The 14283-nt window shown below is 52.5% G+C and overlaps 1 protein-coding gene across 2 annotated transcripts; it reads right to left on the reverse strand.

Moving 5' to 3' along the window:
• Positions 1-854: 854 nt before the first annotated feature.
• NECAP1 (NECAP endocytosis associated 1) lies at positions 855-10264 on the reverse strand. 2 transcript variants are annotated; one of them, XM_040978845.1, is made up of 8 exons: positions 10142-10261; positions 6084-6184; positions 5832-5936; positions 4933-5014; positions 4214-4322; positions 3949-4129; positions 2765-2867; positions 855-2497 (listed from the first exon to the last, which is right to left on the reverse strand). In XM_040978845.1, exons 1-8 carry the CDS (start codon positions 10234-10236, stop codon positions 2449-2451), a joined length of 825 nt encoding a protein of 274 aa, XP_040834779.1. In that variant the 5' UTR covers positions 10237-10261; the 3' UTR covers positions 855-2448. The 2 variants fall into 2 exon arrangements, with proteins under 2 accessions (XP_040834779.1, XP_040834777.1); XM_040978843.1 differs by having other exon boundaries at positions 5832-6184; positions 10142-10264.
• Between the last annotated feature and the right edge of the window lie 4019 nt (positions 10265-14283).

The following is a 14283-nucleotide window of genomic DNA, read 5'->3' on the forward strand; positions in this document are numbered from 1 at the left end:
GGCGCCGGTTCTATCCTGGCAGCCCAGCTTCCCTTCTAGCTCCCCACCTGTGGCCTGGGAAAGCAGTCGAGGATGGCCCAAAGCTTTGGGACCCTGCACCCGTGTGGGAGACCCAGAAGAGGCTCCTGGCTTCAGATCGGCATAGCATCGGCCATTGCGCTCACTTGGGGAGTGAATCATCGGATGGAAGATCTTCCTCTCTGTCTCTCCTCTCTGTATATCTGCCTTTCCAATAAAAAAAAATAATATTAAAAAAAAAAATTTCAGGAAGTTAAAAGAAAAGATATTTTTAATCTCCTTTTTCTTTGTTTGAACCACTGGTTTTAATGCCTACATTCTTGAGAATTTCCCAGTTTTGCTCTTACTGAATTTCTAGTTCTTGCCATTTTGATAAGATGCTTGATATGACAAGGGAAGCTCTGTTAGCACAGAGCTACAAGCAGAGATCTAGTCTCAACTTATTCCTTGAATGAAACCAACAGCCTGGGACGCCACTGCAGAGAGCGGGCACAGGTGGTACCACAGGCTGTTGAGTTCCAGCTGCTCCACTTGGAATCCAGCTCCCTGCTAATCGCCTGGGAAAGCGGAAGATACACACATGGGCCCCTGCACCCACGTGAAAGACCCAGAAGAAGCTCCTGGCTCCTGAGGCACCCAACTTCAGCCAGTGAAGCCATTTGTGGAATGAACCAACAGCTGGAAATATCTCTCTCTGCAACTCTACCTTCCAAATAAATAACTAAATCTTTTTTAAAAAAAATAACAGCTATTAATGTGTTTTTATTGCCTAACATTCATATAGTCAACTAAATCTAAAAAGCAGTTCAATAAACAAACTAAAAAACACACCATGGTTTTCCTTATTTTAATTACTATTGCACCAATACAGCATATGCTTTATATACATATATTTTAAACTTCCATTTCAATTTTTCAGCAATTCAAATACATAATATATTATCATCTTAAGAATACAAAGAAACCAACGTGGAAGAAGACTGAGAAAACAGGTTCCCAACAGTTAGTCACCATGATGCTACAGCCTTCCTTAGTGTTCTGCACTGGAATTGTACATGCGTTGCCATGGCTCTGCAAGAGAGCTGCTGGGAAGGCGAGGCAATGAACGGGGTGGACCCAAGGTAGCAAAAAGTTAACAAGGAAATCAAAGAGAGCATATATATTTTAAACTAAACATAAGGACTCTCGTAATGTGTACATACAGGTACTCAGGGGAGAAATTACATCCTCCCGTTTCATCCTCACAATTGCTCATTAGCAAACAAAATTATACCCATTCATGTGAATGGGTAGGGCAATTCTCTTCACAGCATTGTAAAATGGCAGGAGAGGAATTTGATTTTAAGATACCCCAGGTGGCGGGTATCAAAGTCACGGGCAAAATTTGTCACAGGTAAGCCTGTGGATCTCTAACTTCCTTCATAAATTACAGCAGGTGTAATAGCAGCTTTTTATGAAAGAGAAACAGACTGAAAAAGAAATATTCGTGGATAGGGGCCAGACACACGGGCAGCAGGGCAACGTGGGGGCTGAGTCAGTTAAGTGCTTTCAACCTCTCTGCTCTACAGAAGTGGTTTAAGACTAAACTCTTCAGCTTAAGGTCAAACAATGGGGCACCTACAAATTAATGCTGTGCTTCAAAGGCAGCAGCCAAAAAGGGCTGCGTGGAATTAAACACACCCCTAGACCTTGGAAAGCACAGCCACCTTGAGCCGCTTTCATCCCAGAAACGCCCAATGTCAAAGATGTTGCACTATTCAACCAACAGAAAGAACAGTGAAAGTGCCACCAACACAACCCTCTTATCACAGAAAGACATGGAAACACACAGGGCGACGTGGCCGCACCCACCCAGGATGCTCACTGAACACGGCAAGCCCGAAGGAGGCCCTATTTACAGCAGGGGAAACACGACTCTTTCCAACCCCTACCCAAACTTTGAATTTGCAAACACTGAGATCGGCCTGCCATTTGTGGAGTCTGGGGTTGGTAGAAAAGGAAGTTTTAGGGTTTTCACCTCTCCTGAAATTGCTCAACAGGACTTCACAGAGGCACACCGGGCCATGAGATGATTTTTTTGAAATAAGTTAAAGAACTTAAAGGACAGAAAACAAATGTACAGATGCTGCAGGTCACTTTGCCCTCAAATGCTCACTGGCCTTTTGAGCACAGCCAGCCAGGAGCAAGTTAACAGCCACGCTCCCCGCCCTGGCAGTCGGCAGGGCACAACACACACTCCCCAGCTGCACGCTGATGACCAACACAGGGACGGACCTCAGTCGGCTCGAATGCAATGGAGAAGCTCGGGAGATTGTCCAGGAATTCGGTTCTTAGGAGGGAAGGGCTTCCTAACTTCCCTCACGGGTTGATCGGTGCCCTCAAGGTCATTTTGATGCTTCAAGTCTGTCCTTAATGTCCTGCCAACGCTATTCAAAACTGGACCCAGTTGGATGGCTGTGGTGGCTGGCTTGGCACAGAGCTGCAAGACAGGAGAACATGGCCCACGGTCACCGACCCATTCATCACTGATGAGGCTCCAAGAACTGCCCCCCAAAAACTTCCGGAGCCATACTTCACAGAAATAATACCAGGGCCAGACAGACTCTACTCAGACCTCACCCTAAACTTTCCAGTCTCACTGTCCCTAGAACTCCTATATGATGTCCTTTTCAACAGCTGAAAAGACCTCCTTGGCTTTCCCACGGCAAAGCTCTCCTTGAGCGGCATGCCTCCCAGCGCCCGTTACCTGGCCGCAGTGCTGAAGTCGCCCCACAAGTCATTGCTTGCAGAGACCGGTGCGGACGCTGCTGTCGGAACAGGCGCAGGGGAATCCAAATCTAAGAGGATATCTGAGCAAAACAGGAAAGAGACATAGGACTTCAGAAACCCTGGAAACCAAAATGCACATTCACGTAGAAACCTGCACCAGATGTTCCAGCAGCTTTAGTCAGAACTGTCCAATCCCTGCAACAACGCAGACGTCCTTCCACGGGGGACGGGCAGACACACTGTGGGCACCCCATCATGGGGGACGGGAGACAGGTAGACACACTGTGAGCCATCCCCATCACGGGGGACGGGCAGGCACACTGTGGGCACCCCATCACGGGGGACGGGAGACAAGCAGACACACTGTGGGCACCCCATCACAGGGGACGGGAGACAGGTAAACACACTGTGAGCCATCCCCATCACGGGAGATGGGCAGGCACACTGTGGGCACCCCATCACGGGGGCTGAGCAGACACACTGTGGGGCATCCCTATCATGGGGATGCACTGTTCAATACATTAAGTGAAAACTTACAGATTCTAATATCTGTTTCTCTCATCTTGGGAAAATTCCTGAGTTCTACTGCTCTCACTCCTCAAATGAGAAGATTTTACTGCATCTGTTTATACTTCCACCAGACAGCACAGAAGATCTAAGCAGAGGCAGGAAGCTAACTGTCCTCTCCCCTTCTCCATCACCCTCAGAAAGACCCAGAAGAGGCGAAGCTGTCTTTCCTGAATGGCCACTGTATTCAATCACTGTGCCAGGTGCCGTCAGGGCACTCAATCCTCTGTCACAGAGCGGCTTCAGAGCTCCATGTTGCAGAAAGGAAACAGACTCTCAGAATTCCAGCGGTGTCTACCAACCACGCTCAGACAGAAACCAGCAGAGCCCCAGTCAAAATCAAGTTCAGCAGAGTCCTCAGACCCCCGGCACTGAGGCAAGGACTGGGGAAGGGATGCTGCCAATAACGCATACTAGCTGCCAGAGAACCTATCTGTCCCGGGACTCTCACTCACCCAGAACCCTGGGATCCTCGCCAGAGGCCACCAGAATCACCTCGTCCATTTCTTAGCAAAAGCGTCAAGGCTCCTTGTTAAACAGGCTTACCCAACTAAAATGTAAGGGACGGCTTCTCGATGGGGGGTCCTCCATTACCTGCATCACCTCCTCCGTGGCTGGACTTTGGAATGGGGGGCGGGGTGACATGATTGCTGATGGCGACCGAGGAAGGCGGGGGGACGGTCACTTTGCTCCCGGGTGGGGGTGGCAGCAGGCTGAGCCCTCCAGTGCCTGCAGGCCTGGGCTTGGAAGTCCCTCCTTTCTTGGTTGTAATATTCTACAGAGGGGAAAGGAAACGAGGAAGAGATGTTGCCAGCTGACGAAAACACAGGGAAACAGAGTTCTTGAAAGATGCACTCACCCCAATACTCAGTTTGATGGTCTGCCCTTCCTTAAAGCCCAGATCCAACTTGGGCCGACTGTCCAGGCCCTGAGATTCTTTGGAAATCTCAGATTCCTGTCTCACCCACCTTTGGGAAAAGAGTGAGTGATGTTAGCGTGGGTCCCCTGGAGGCAGAGCTGGACACTCACAGCTCGGTGTGTCTGGCTTATATGAAATAGAACTCTAAGGAGGAACACGGAACGCACACCGACTCGGGCGTCATCAAAGCAGGCCACGTGAGCACCACGTCCTCCGCCCGACGCTGGGGTGCCGCCTGGGGGACGGGGTGAGAACTCTGAGATGACTGAGGGACGCCCCCAGCTTCAACAAAGCAGAGCTGGGTCTGCTACCAAGGGAGAGAAGTGAAGGTGTGCCGCAGCGCTCCAGGCCAGGGCGGGGCTGGGGGACCACCAGCAGGCACAGAACGTGTCGCATGCTGACCTGAACACAGGCAGCATGCGACACCCCTGCTGCACGCCTCCCGCCACCTCCTAGACACGAGGCAAATCCCTCAGAAGCATGAGCCAAAGACACAAGGGCTCTGAAACCTCCCCAAGCTCTAAGGACAGGAACGAGACGCCGGAAGGAAACGGAAGGGAACAGGGGGACACACTTTGCTAAGAAACTATCTTCATAAATAAAGACGCCAGGGAGCGAGAGAGCACGCCCCCCCGGAGCCCCCCACCAGCGTCACTCACTTGAAGTGATCCTGCAAGGAGACATTGAAGTCAAAGGCATCCCCCCGATCCGAGAAGCCGATGCCAATGAACGCACTCCGCCCTGTGAGACAGACAGACCTGAGCACACGCAGCGTCCTCTGGGACAGACTTCGCCCAATGACCCAAGACAGCCTCAGCAGACTGGTAAATTACATTCACGGAGTACCATCCCACCACAGCTTGCTTTTATAAAAGAAGTTACTAGAATACAGCCATCCTGTTTCTTTCTATATTGTCCAGGTCTGCTTTCACGCTGCCTTTACTCTGCGTGGGCACTGCATCGGCACAACTTATCCGTCACAAAGCCCAGTGCTCCCCTATCCCCACACAACTCATGATCTGTCTGTTGGCCGAGCAGTGTTGCCGCACCACAGAGACAAGATGGAGAACCACTGCCCTAGACATAAGGTGCTCCAGACCAGGCCAGTGGAAAGCACCACAAAACATAAACATATAACACGTGTTCATTTGGGCCCAGCGCAGTAGCCTAGTGGCTGAAGGCCTTGCCTTGCATGCACCAGGATCCCATAAGGGTGGGTGCCAGTCCTAATCCTGGAAGCCCCGCTTCCCATCCAGCTCTCTGCTTGTGGCCTGGGAAAGCAGTAGAGGACGGCTCAAAGTCATGGGACCCTGCACCCTGCATGGGAGACCCGGAAGAGGTTCCTAGCTCCTGGCTTTGGATTGGCTCAGCTCCAGCCGTTGCAGCTGCTTGGGGAGCGAACCAGTGGATGGAAGATCTTCCTCTCTGTATACCTGACTTTCCAATAAAAATAAATAAATCTTAAAAAAAAAGTCCTTAAAAAGAAAGAAAAAGTCAATGGGGACACGCTGTCTTTGAAGTAATTACGTTCCTGAACATTCCATGCAGAACCCCTTACCAGTGCCATCCTGGATCCGGATTACGAAGTAGCGGCTGGAGTCGGCCACGGTCTCCACAGCAAGGCCCGGGTACTGTTCTATCGGCGCCTGCGCGAAGAGCTCCCCTGCAGGCAGAGACAGACTCCTCTGAGCAAAGACAGCCAGAAGCCAGGGTTCCAATAAGTAAATATTTCCAGCCAGCCCCAATCGAAGGTACTTATCAAAGCACGTCAGACCGGTCTCCTTAAGCACAAGGGCCCCGCACTGGTCACCTGAAACTTTATCTTCCAGTTTGATGTAGGCAATCTTCCCTTTGGAGGTGATCCGGAGGCGACCAGTCCAGTCAGGCTGGTCTAACTTCCAGTCAGATGCCCTAGGACGGGAAGACGGAAAGCCAGTGTCAGGTTCGCGTGTCAGGGAGCCGGGGGATCTGCACTCCCCGTCACGGACAGCCTCCTCACGTCACAGTCCACAGGAAACACAGAGCATTGCCACCTGGGGATGGCATGAGGCATCGTTAAGAACATGTGAAAATACAAATTAAAGCAGGTGAGGACTGAACCCATCACAGTGGCGTGACTTCACATCGCAGACCACAAAGCTACGGCTTTGTTGATCAGGCAATATCAACGCCCACTAGAGCCGATCCCGGGCAGCGGGAGCCCTGCCCAGCCCTGTGGCTCCATCACTGAGCAGTGCTTGTTAAGTCACAGAAACTACTGCAGGAGCTCAGAGTACAACCGCCCACGGAGGTCCTGCCTGTGAGGCTTGCACTCCAAGACAGAAGAAACATATGAGACAACGTAGTAACTCAGCTCTCCAGGGGAGACGTGTTTAGAAGAACATGGAGAGGGACCCCGCGGCGTGGCCTAACAGCTAAAGTCCTCACCTTGAACGCACCAGGATCCCATATGGTTGCCGGTTCCAATCCCAGCAGCTCTACTTCCCATCCAGCTCCCTGCTTGTGGCCTGGGAAAGCAGTGGAGGACAGCCCAAAGCCTTGGGACCCTGCACCCGTGTGGGATACCCGGAAGAGCTTCTGGCTCCTATCTCCGGATCAGCGCAGCACCAGCCGTTGTGGCCACTTGGGGAGTGAACCATCGGTTGAAAGATCTTCCTCTCTGTCTCTCCTCCTATCTGTATGTCTGACTTTGTAATAAAAATGAATAAATCTTTTTTTATAAAGATTTGTTTTTATTATTATTTTTTTTATCGGAAAGGTGGATATACAGAGAGGAGAGACAGAGAGGAAGATCTTCCATCCGATGATTCACTCCCAAAGTGAGCGCAACGGCCGATACTATGCTGATCCGAAGCCAGGAGCCTCTTCTGGGTCTCCCACACCGGTGCAGAGTCCCAAAGCTTTGGGCCGTCCTCGACTGCTTTCCCAGGCCACAGGCGGGGAGCTGGATGGGAAGCGGGGCTGCCGGGATTAGAACCGGCGCCCATATCGGATCCCGGGCGTGCAAGGCGAGGACCTTAACCACTGCGCCACCGCGCCGGGCCCCAAAAATGAATAAATCTTAAAAAAAAAATCAGCCTGCTCTAGGCTCACTGAATGTTCATTCCTTCCTGCAGCTGCCTTGGCAGGGCCGACCAGATGATTGTGTGGGCACAGGCGCCCCTCGCTCCTGAAAGGGCAGTGGAAAAGGGCAGTTTCACAGATGGGAAAACCATTTCCTACTCGCTCGTCAATGTTTTCCTTTCACTGAAATCTCCCCAGAAGGCTGGTCAGCGAAAGTCAGCAACAAGTGGCCTCCACTAAACCAAAGCCATCCATTCTCTCTTATCTAGTCGGTGACCCCCCGCCCCTAGGGAAGAGCCTCCCCCAGGGGCAACCTCGAGATAAGGGATAAGGCCTGCTCATCCACCATGCAGGCAGCTGACAGACTGCCACGGAATCAAGGTAGCAGCAAGCGAGCATCTGCTCCGCCCCACGCAGGGAGGGGCTCTGGCAAGGGCACAACATCTTCTGATCTCTTTTCCCAGATGAGGAAATTAAGGTCCAAAAAGAGGGGAAGTGATTTGCCAACAGTAAACCAGCATTCTCCACATTCGCCCAGGGCTGCTCTCATTCACTATTGCAAAAACGGGGTTCGTGGGGAAAGCCTCTTGGAGACCAAGAAACGCCACCGGATGGGACACACACAGGAGACACATAGACAGGACAGTGAGGAAACTGCCTTGCCGTCTCAGAGCAGCTGACTGAAGGCTGTGCGGATGGAAGCAGGAAGTGAAGGCGGAACGCAGGGGGGGACAGAGCAGGTGTTTTCAAGTAGAAGGCACAGAACTCACTAAGTGTCATGCTCTAAACTCCTAAAGTTGCTGTTTTTAAACAATGTTAACACGTTTAGGTTTCTCCATACAATGCCAATGTTTACAGTATTTGCTATGTGCAGCACTGGTGCAGAAGTTCAAGTCCCAGCTGCTCCACTTCCGATCCAGCTCCCTCCTGGATGCACCTGGGAACACAGCAGCAGATGGCCCAAGTGTGTGGGCCCCTGCACCCACAAGGGAGACCTGGACAAGCCTCCTGGTTTCAGACCAGCCCAGCACGGGCCACTACAGCCAGGTGGAGAGTGAACCGGCAGATGGAAGATATCTCCTTCTCTCTCTGTGACTCTGCTTTTCCAATAAAAACAAACAGGCCTAGCGCCCATAACCTAGCACCTAACATCCCTGCCCTTATGGACATTGGTTCTTATGCTGGCGGCCCCGCTTCCCATCCAGCTCCCTGCCTGTGGCCTGGGAAAGCAGTCGAGGACGGCCCAAAGCCTTGGAACCCTGCACCTGTGTGGGAGACCGGGAAGAAGCTCCTGGCTCCTGGCTCTGGATTGGCACAGCACTGACCGTTGCGCTCACTTGGGGAGTGAATCATTGGATGGAAGATTTTCTCTGTTTCTCCTTGCTGTATATCTGAATTTCCAATAAAAGATAAAACTAAATCTCTAAAAACAATCATACAAAAAAACCTCACAACGCAGGTACTTGCTAGTATCCTATAGTAAGAATACCTGGGAATGACCGCTGAGTCCAGCTTCCTGCCACCAGACCTTGCAAGGCAGAAATGGGGGGCCATTTCTGGGTGTCTCCCACTCACGGCCAGCAGACCTGTGCTAGCCTGTTCCCAGCTCCAGTCTTGACCTACACCTAGCCATGGTGGGAAATGTTCAAGTTGTTCCCAGATCAGCCTGAAGAAAAGAGCATAGGAAGCAACCGACTACAGGACTGTGAGAGAACAAACCCAAGGCCACCAGGAACCCTGTCGGCTCGCACGGCCACTCAGGTCCGCAGGCCAGCTCCCCGCAAGCAGCTCCACATCTCTGCCAAGGCTGCAACGCGGCTAAGGATGCAACACGGGGTCCAGGGCACACATGGCAAACACTTTAACCTTTCAGCTCATGATACAAGGAGTCTCTACTAGAGAAGCAAAACAACAGGCACAAGGAAAGGCTAAGTGCTCAGCCACAGTCCCGATGAAAGGGCACCTCGCAGTGACGTGCGTCAGCGAGGGGGAGGAGAGCACCATGTTAGATTAACAACTGCTTTAAGCCTTTCCTGCATTCTTTTGCACCCATCACATGACTTAATTCTTCATACACTCCTGAGAGGTGCCAAACATTAGTTCATTTCTTCTATTCCACACACACACACACACACACACACACACACACACCTAGGAGTTGGAGTAGGCGACTTGCCCCTACGCTGCAGAGGTCAGGGTACATCCTGATATTCTAATATCCATCCAGTAACTATCTCTCAACTATCTGAGGCCCTACAACATTCTCAGACTCCTACTCACGCGGCTGCAAGATTGTCGGTTAGGCCCTGCAGCAAACAAACTGCATTCACGCAGCAGCGGGAAAAAATGCAGGAGAGACCAAGAGGGGAGGAAGGGATGGAGACAGGAAATACAGCAAAATCATCAAGAAATAAAAAAAAAAAAACCACTGGAAACCATGGGGAAACGTAAGATCATCACCTTGCCCGCAGGCGAAACCGAAGGGGAAGAATCAACAGAGAAGGATCACCCGGCCACCCACCCACCCGTGGGCACGAGGTCCTGGAGGCACGCGCGCGCGTGTGGACGAGGAGCCTGAAGGGCGCGGGGGAAAGCCACCGGAAGCTGGCACGCGTGGACGCGGGTGACCCGCAGCAGACGGACATCCCCGAGGGCTCCCGGGGGAGGACGGGCGGGCACGCTCGCTGCAGGACGCCCACTCAAAGCCAACACCGGAGCCGACAGGGCTGCCGCCACCCCCCGGGCCAGCGAGCTGGCACGCCAGGCTGGCAGGGCATGGGCAGGAGGCCGCCGGCGCCCGCGTACCTGTAGCCGCGGTTCGAGGCCCGCGGTGGAATCCGGTACACGCTGACGTCAGGCTTCACACACAGCACGGACTCGTACTCCAACTCGGCCGCCATCTTGGCTCCGCACTCGGCGCCGCCGCTGCGGGCGGGGTGGCTGGGGTGGCGGGGCGTGGCCAGGCGTGCGTCACTTCCGGGCGACGCCATGTTGAAACCTAGGAAACGGTAAGGCTGTAGGGCCCGGGGAAATGGCAAGGATGCCTTCTTGGCGCGTGACTGACGTGATAGACGTGCCGTTCCGGACAAGTGTGTGGCGAAAGAGCCATCTTGCTGCCGGCTGGTGTCGGTGGTTGGTTCGGAACAACCGGGACCGTCTTCAAACCTGGCGGTTTTCTTAAGAGAAACCGCAGTTTCTTGCCAGGGAAGTAGTTCCCGCAGAGCTGGAATCCCACACAGGATACTTGCCAAGAATTGTATGACCGAGTTGTGGCCACGATAGATTTTAACCCTCCATAGTCCAACATTACAGCTATCCAGGCTGATTTGTCTGGCAACACCTGCCGGGCTCAAACTTCATCTTCTAGAATGTTCCACAGTACTTTCACGTAAATTTCGACTAATTCTAAATGCAGTCAGACCCAACTCCTTTTTTTCTTTTTTAAAATTTTGCTGATCTTTGCATAATTGATTAGGACTCAAAAGGTCAAGGGCTACAGGAAAGTGGGGAAGACCATTGTTTCCACATTCTCTTTTGACCTTCCTGTATCTAGGGGAAGTGGGGAGATTGGGAGAGAAGCCACACCAAACCTCTGACCATCCCAGAGTCCCTGATGTGTGGCATTTTTGGAGGGCACTGCTCAAGTGGTTTCAGTAGTTCAACTGTTCTGAAGTGCTGCCAAGTTTGCCATACCAAGCATGATGAAATCTCTTCAGAATCCACTAGCTGACATAGTCCACCTTAGAGTCTCCACTTGCCCAGAGCTTCACTGCCAACACTTGGCTGGGGCAGTTGATCAGTTTGTTCTGTCCTCTTGCTTCTGATGTGGTACCAGGTATCCTATGCAGGCTCCAGTGTACTACCATATTCCCCATGTGCACCTGGATATGCTGTCCACTGCTCCAACTAAGCCACTGAGGAGGCTCAGCTTTGACACATGTACTCCACAGTCAGACCATAGAGCCAACAATTCTCTTCATGGTTGGGGTTCTGAGTGCAGCGGTTCAGTTGGGCAGAATCCCCAAAAACTTTGTCAGAGGTGATCCCTGACCTGATTCTTGTGTTTTTAGGCCAGTACAGGTTCCAGCACAGATTGTCACCCCAATCAGCCTATGCATATGCTGGTATTTGCAATTGCTGGGTCAGTTCTGCCTCCAGCCCCATCTTCTACACAAACCAGAGGGTGTTGGAGCCCAACCTGATCCTGCCCACCTCACACTTGGCCCTCACACAAACCAGTGGGAGCTGCAGCCTAGTTGGAGTGACTCACATTAACCACCACCAGCCTCCCCCCGCCCTGCCCTGGTTCCCAGTCTTGCCAATATGTACAGCAGACTGGTCCAGTCTGTCCTACATCCCATTCAGTTCTCATGTCAATGGGCATTGAAGCCTAGTTCAACCAAACCAGCCCCACTATCCAACCCACACACGTGCCGGGAGGTTCCACTCTCAGTCTAGCCATACCTCCCAGTCCTGGTTCTCATGCTCACCAGACAAAGTAGCAACCCAAAAGGGAGGTGCCCACTGTTTCCCTACTGGGCCAATTCCCACCCCCAGAGCATGCATTCTCCAGGTGGTTCTGCAGTTTGGATGACAGAATTAGCCCCCCAGTGCCAGCATCTGCCAGCTGATGCTGCGGCAGACAACCCAGCCTGGCTTTTTCCTGGTCTGGCTCACATGACACCTGCTGGTCTGGTCTGCTCCCATCCCAACTTACGCTCTTCAGTGGGAGTGGTGATCCAGCAGTGAAAACCCATGCAGCCCCACTATCGGCTATATCCCCTCCCCCCGCCTGGCGTCTCGCATGTGCTGGTGGGTGCTGCAGCCCAGTCTGGCACAGCCTGCCTCACCTCTGCTTTTGCCAGTGGGTGCTGTAGCCTGGTCTAGTCTGCCCACCCGCAATTTCAGCTCAGGTTGGTGTGGGCTACAGCCTAGCCCAGCCAGCACCCAATTCCTGCCCTCTTATGTACTGGCATGTGTTGCAACTGAACCTGACCCAACCCACACTCCATTCTGGTGCTCAGATTCACCAGCAGGTGATGTGAACTGGCCCAGCATGGTTCGCCCCCAACCTGCACCAAATGTGTGACAGTGAGTGTCTTTCCCTGGTCTAGTTTGAGATGCTCCCTTTCTTGGTTCTTGCGCTCACCTGCAGAGACTGTGTCCTGGCAGAGGAGTTTCCCAAACTCCTCCATCATAACCTCTCCCAATGCCAGATTTTGTGCACACAGGTGCATGGCACAGCTCTACTTAGTCTACCTCCTGTCCTAGCAGGAACAATAACTTTTCCTGACCAGCCTTGAACCTATTATTGGGTTCAATTGAACCGTTATTGAACCTATTATTATTGTTGGGTGTTACAGCCCAGTCTAGCATGGTCCACACGCAGATGCAGCTCATACCTGCTCGTCAGGGGCAAACCTAGCCTAGCTCATCATACACCTACCCTGATTCTCATGAGCACCAGTGGGTGCTAGGGTCTAGCCCAGTCCGACACACTCAGCCCCAGTGCCAAGGGACACTGCAGCCATGTCCAGACCAGAATGCAGCTCCCATTCCAGTCCCCGCACTTACCCGTGAAAACCACAACCCAGCCAGGGTGTCCCCTTAGATTCCCAGCCTGATCTGTTCCCAGGTATAGATCTTGCACATGCTCTGACCCAGCTTGGCAATGTCCTCATCTGTCATGATTTTTGCCTTTGGACGTTGTAGCCTAGGCTCCACTGGCCTGACCCCGGTCCCACCACTTGCTGGCAGGTGCTGGAACCTGGCCCTGCTCAGTCTGCTCCCATCCCTGACTCATGCTAACTAGTAGGTGTGACAGCCTAGCTGAGCTTAACCTGTGCTGCAGCCTGGTTTCTGCTCTTGTTGGTGTGCTGAGGTTTGCTCAGCCCTGCCTGATCCACCCCCTCCAAAACCAACCCACACATTAGCCAACAGTTGGAGTTACCCTGCCCAGCCTGCCCAACACAAAGTCCTGGACCACGTGCTCACCAGTGGAAACTATGTCCCCATAGGGGAGTTTCCCAGGTTCCCCTACTCAGCCCACTCCCTGACCCAGATTTTACAATCACCAGCAGGTGCTAGGCCTTTGTCCGGCATAGTCTGCCTCTCCATCTTGGCCTTTGTATGAGCTGGAGGATATTACAGGCCAGCCTGCCCCACACTGTGTTTTAGGATGCACATACAGGTGTTGCAGCTTGGACCTGCCCAGCCTGTTTTTGGCTCCAGTACCGGTGAGTATTGGCGGGTTCCATGTTCACATCTAGTTCAGCCCGACTTTTGAGCTAACCAGGAAAACTTGTATTTCCACAGGGTCAGAGCCACTTATCCCCTGCAGAATCTACCCCCAGACCTGGTTCTCTCATGTGCCATTTAGTGTCATGACCCTGCCTAATGTGGCCTGTCCCCTGTTCCACCACTCAGTCAGGTACTGGGATCTAGCACATGCCCCTAGCCATAGCATTCATGTGGACTGGCATGTGGCAGTCAGTGATGTTCTGCGCTAATAGCCCATCTCAGGACTCCCATGTGGGCTGGTGCATCAACTAACCCATACAGATCTTCCAATCTCTCCCCTCTAAACCTCCGGGTCTCAGTTCCCTCACTTACTGTGAGTACAGTGACTCCATCGCTGGGAGTCACACAGAATTCATTCCTCACCTACACGTACAGTGGCCTTACCATGGATGTCCCTAGGCAGCAGTTACATATCCCCAAGACCCTAGAGCTTGCTGTAGGGCAGCCAGCAGGAGAAACCTGGTGCCACTTGGCACACTGGCCACCTAAAGCCCAGGACTTGCTCACCACTTGGCAGCAGTGGCCATGGCCAGGGTCCCAAGCATTGAGTCCAACCTGGCTCAGGTACCCCAAACTCCTTAACACAAATTCAAGAAGCGTAATATGCTAATGTCCACTATTTGCTGTCAGTTCTGCTACAATGATAC

The sequence above is a fragment of the Ochotona curzoniae genome, unplaced genomic scaffold, assembly GCF_017591425.1.
Source record: "Ochotona curzoniae isolate NIBS_2020 unplaced genomic scaffold, NIBS_Ocur_1.0 contig_2927, whole genome shotgun sequence".
Taxonomy (NCBI): domain Eukaryota; kingdom Metazoa; phylum Chordata; class Mammalia; order Lagomorpha; family Ochotonidae; genus Ochotona; species Ochotona curzoniae.

Coding starts and splice junctions, on each gene's coding strand:
- NECAP1 (XM_040978843.1), bottom strand. CDS start 10,236: ATGGCGGCCGAGTTGGAGTACGAGTCCGTGCTGTGTGTGAAGCCTGAC. Junction 5,015..5,831: donor CCGGATCCAGGATGGCACTG/GTAAGGGGTTCT, acceptor TCTGTCTCACAG/GGCGGAGTGCGTTCATTGGC. Junction 4,130..4,213: donor CCATCAAACTGAGTATTGGG/GTGAGTGCATCT, acceptor TCCCCTCTGTAG/AATATTACAACCAAGAAAGG.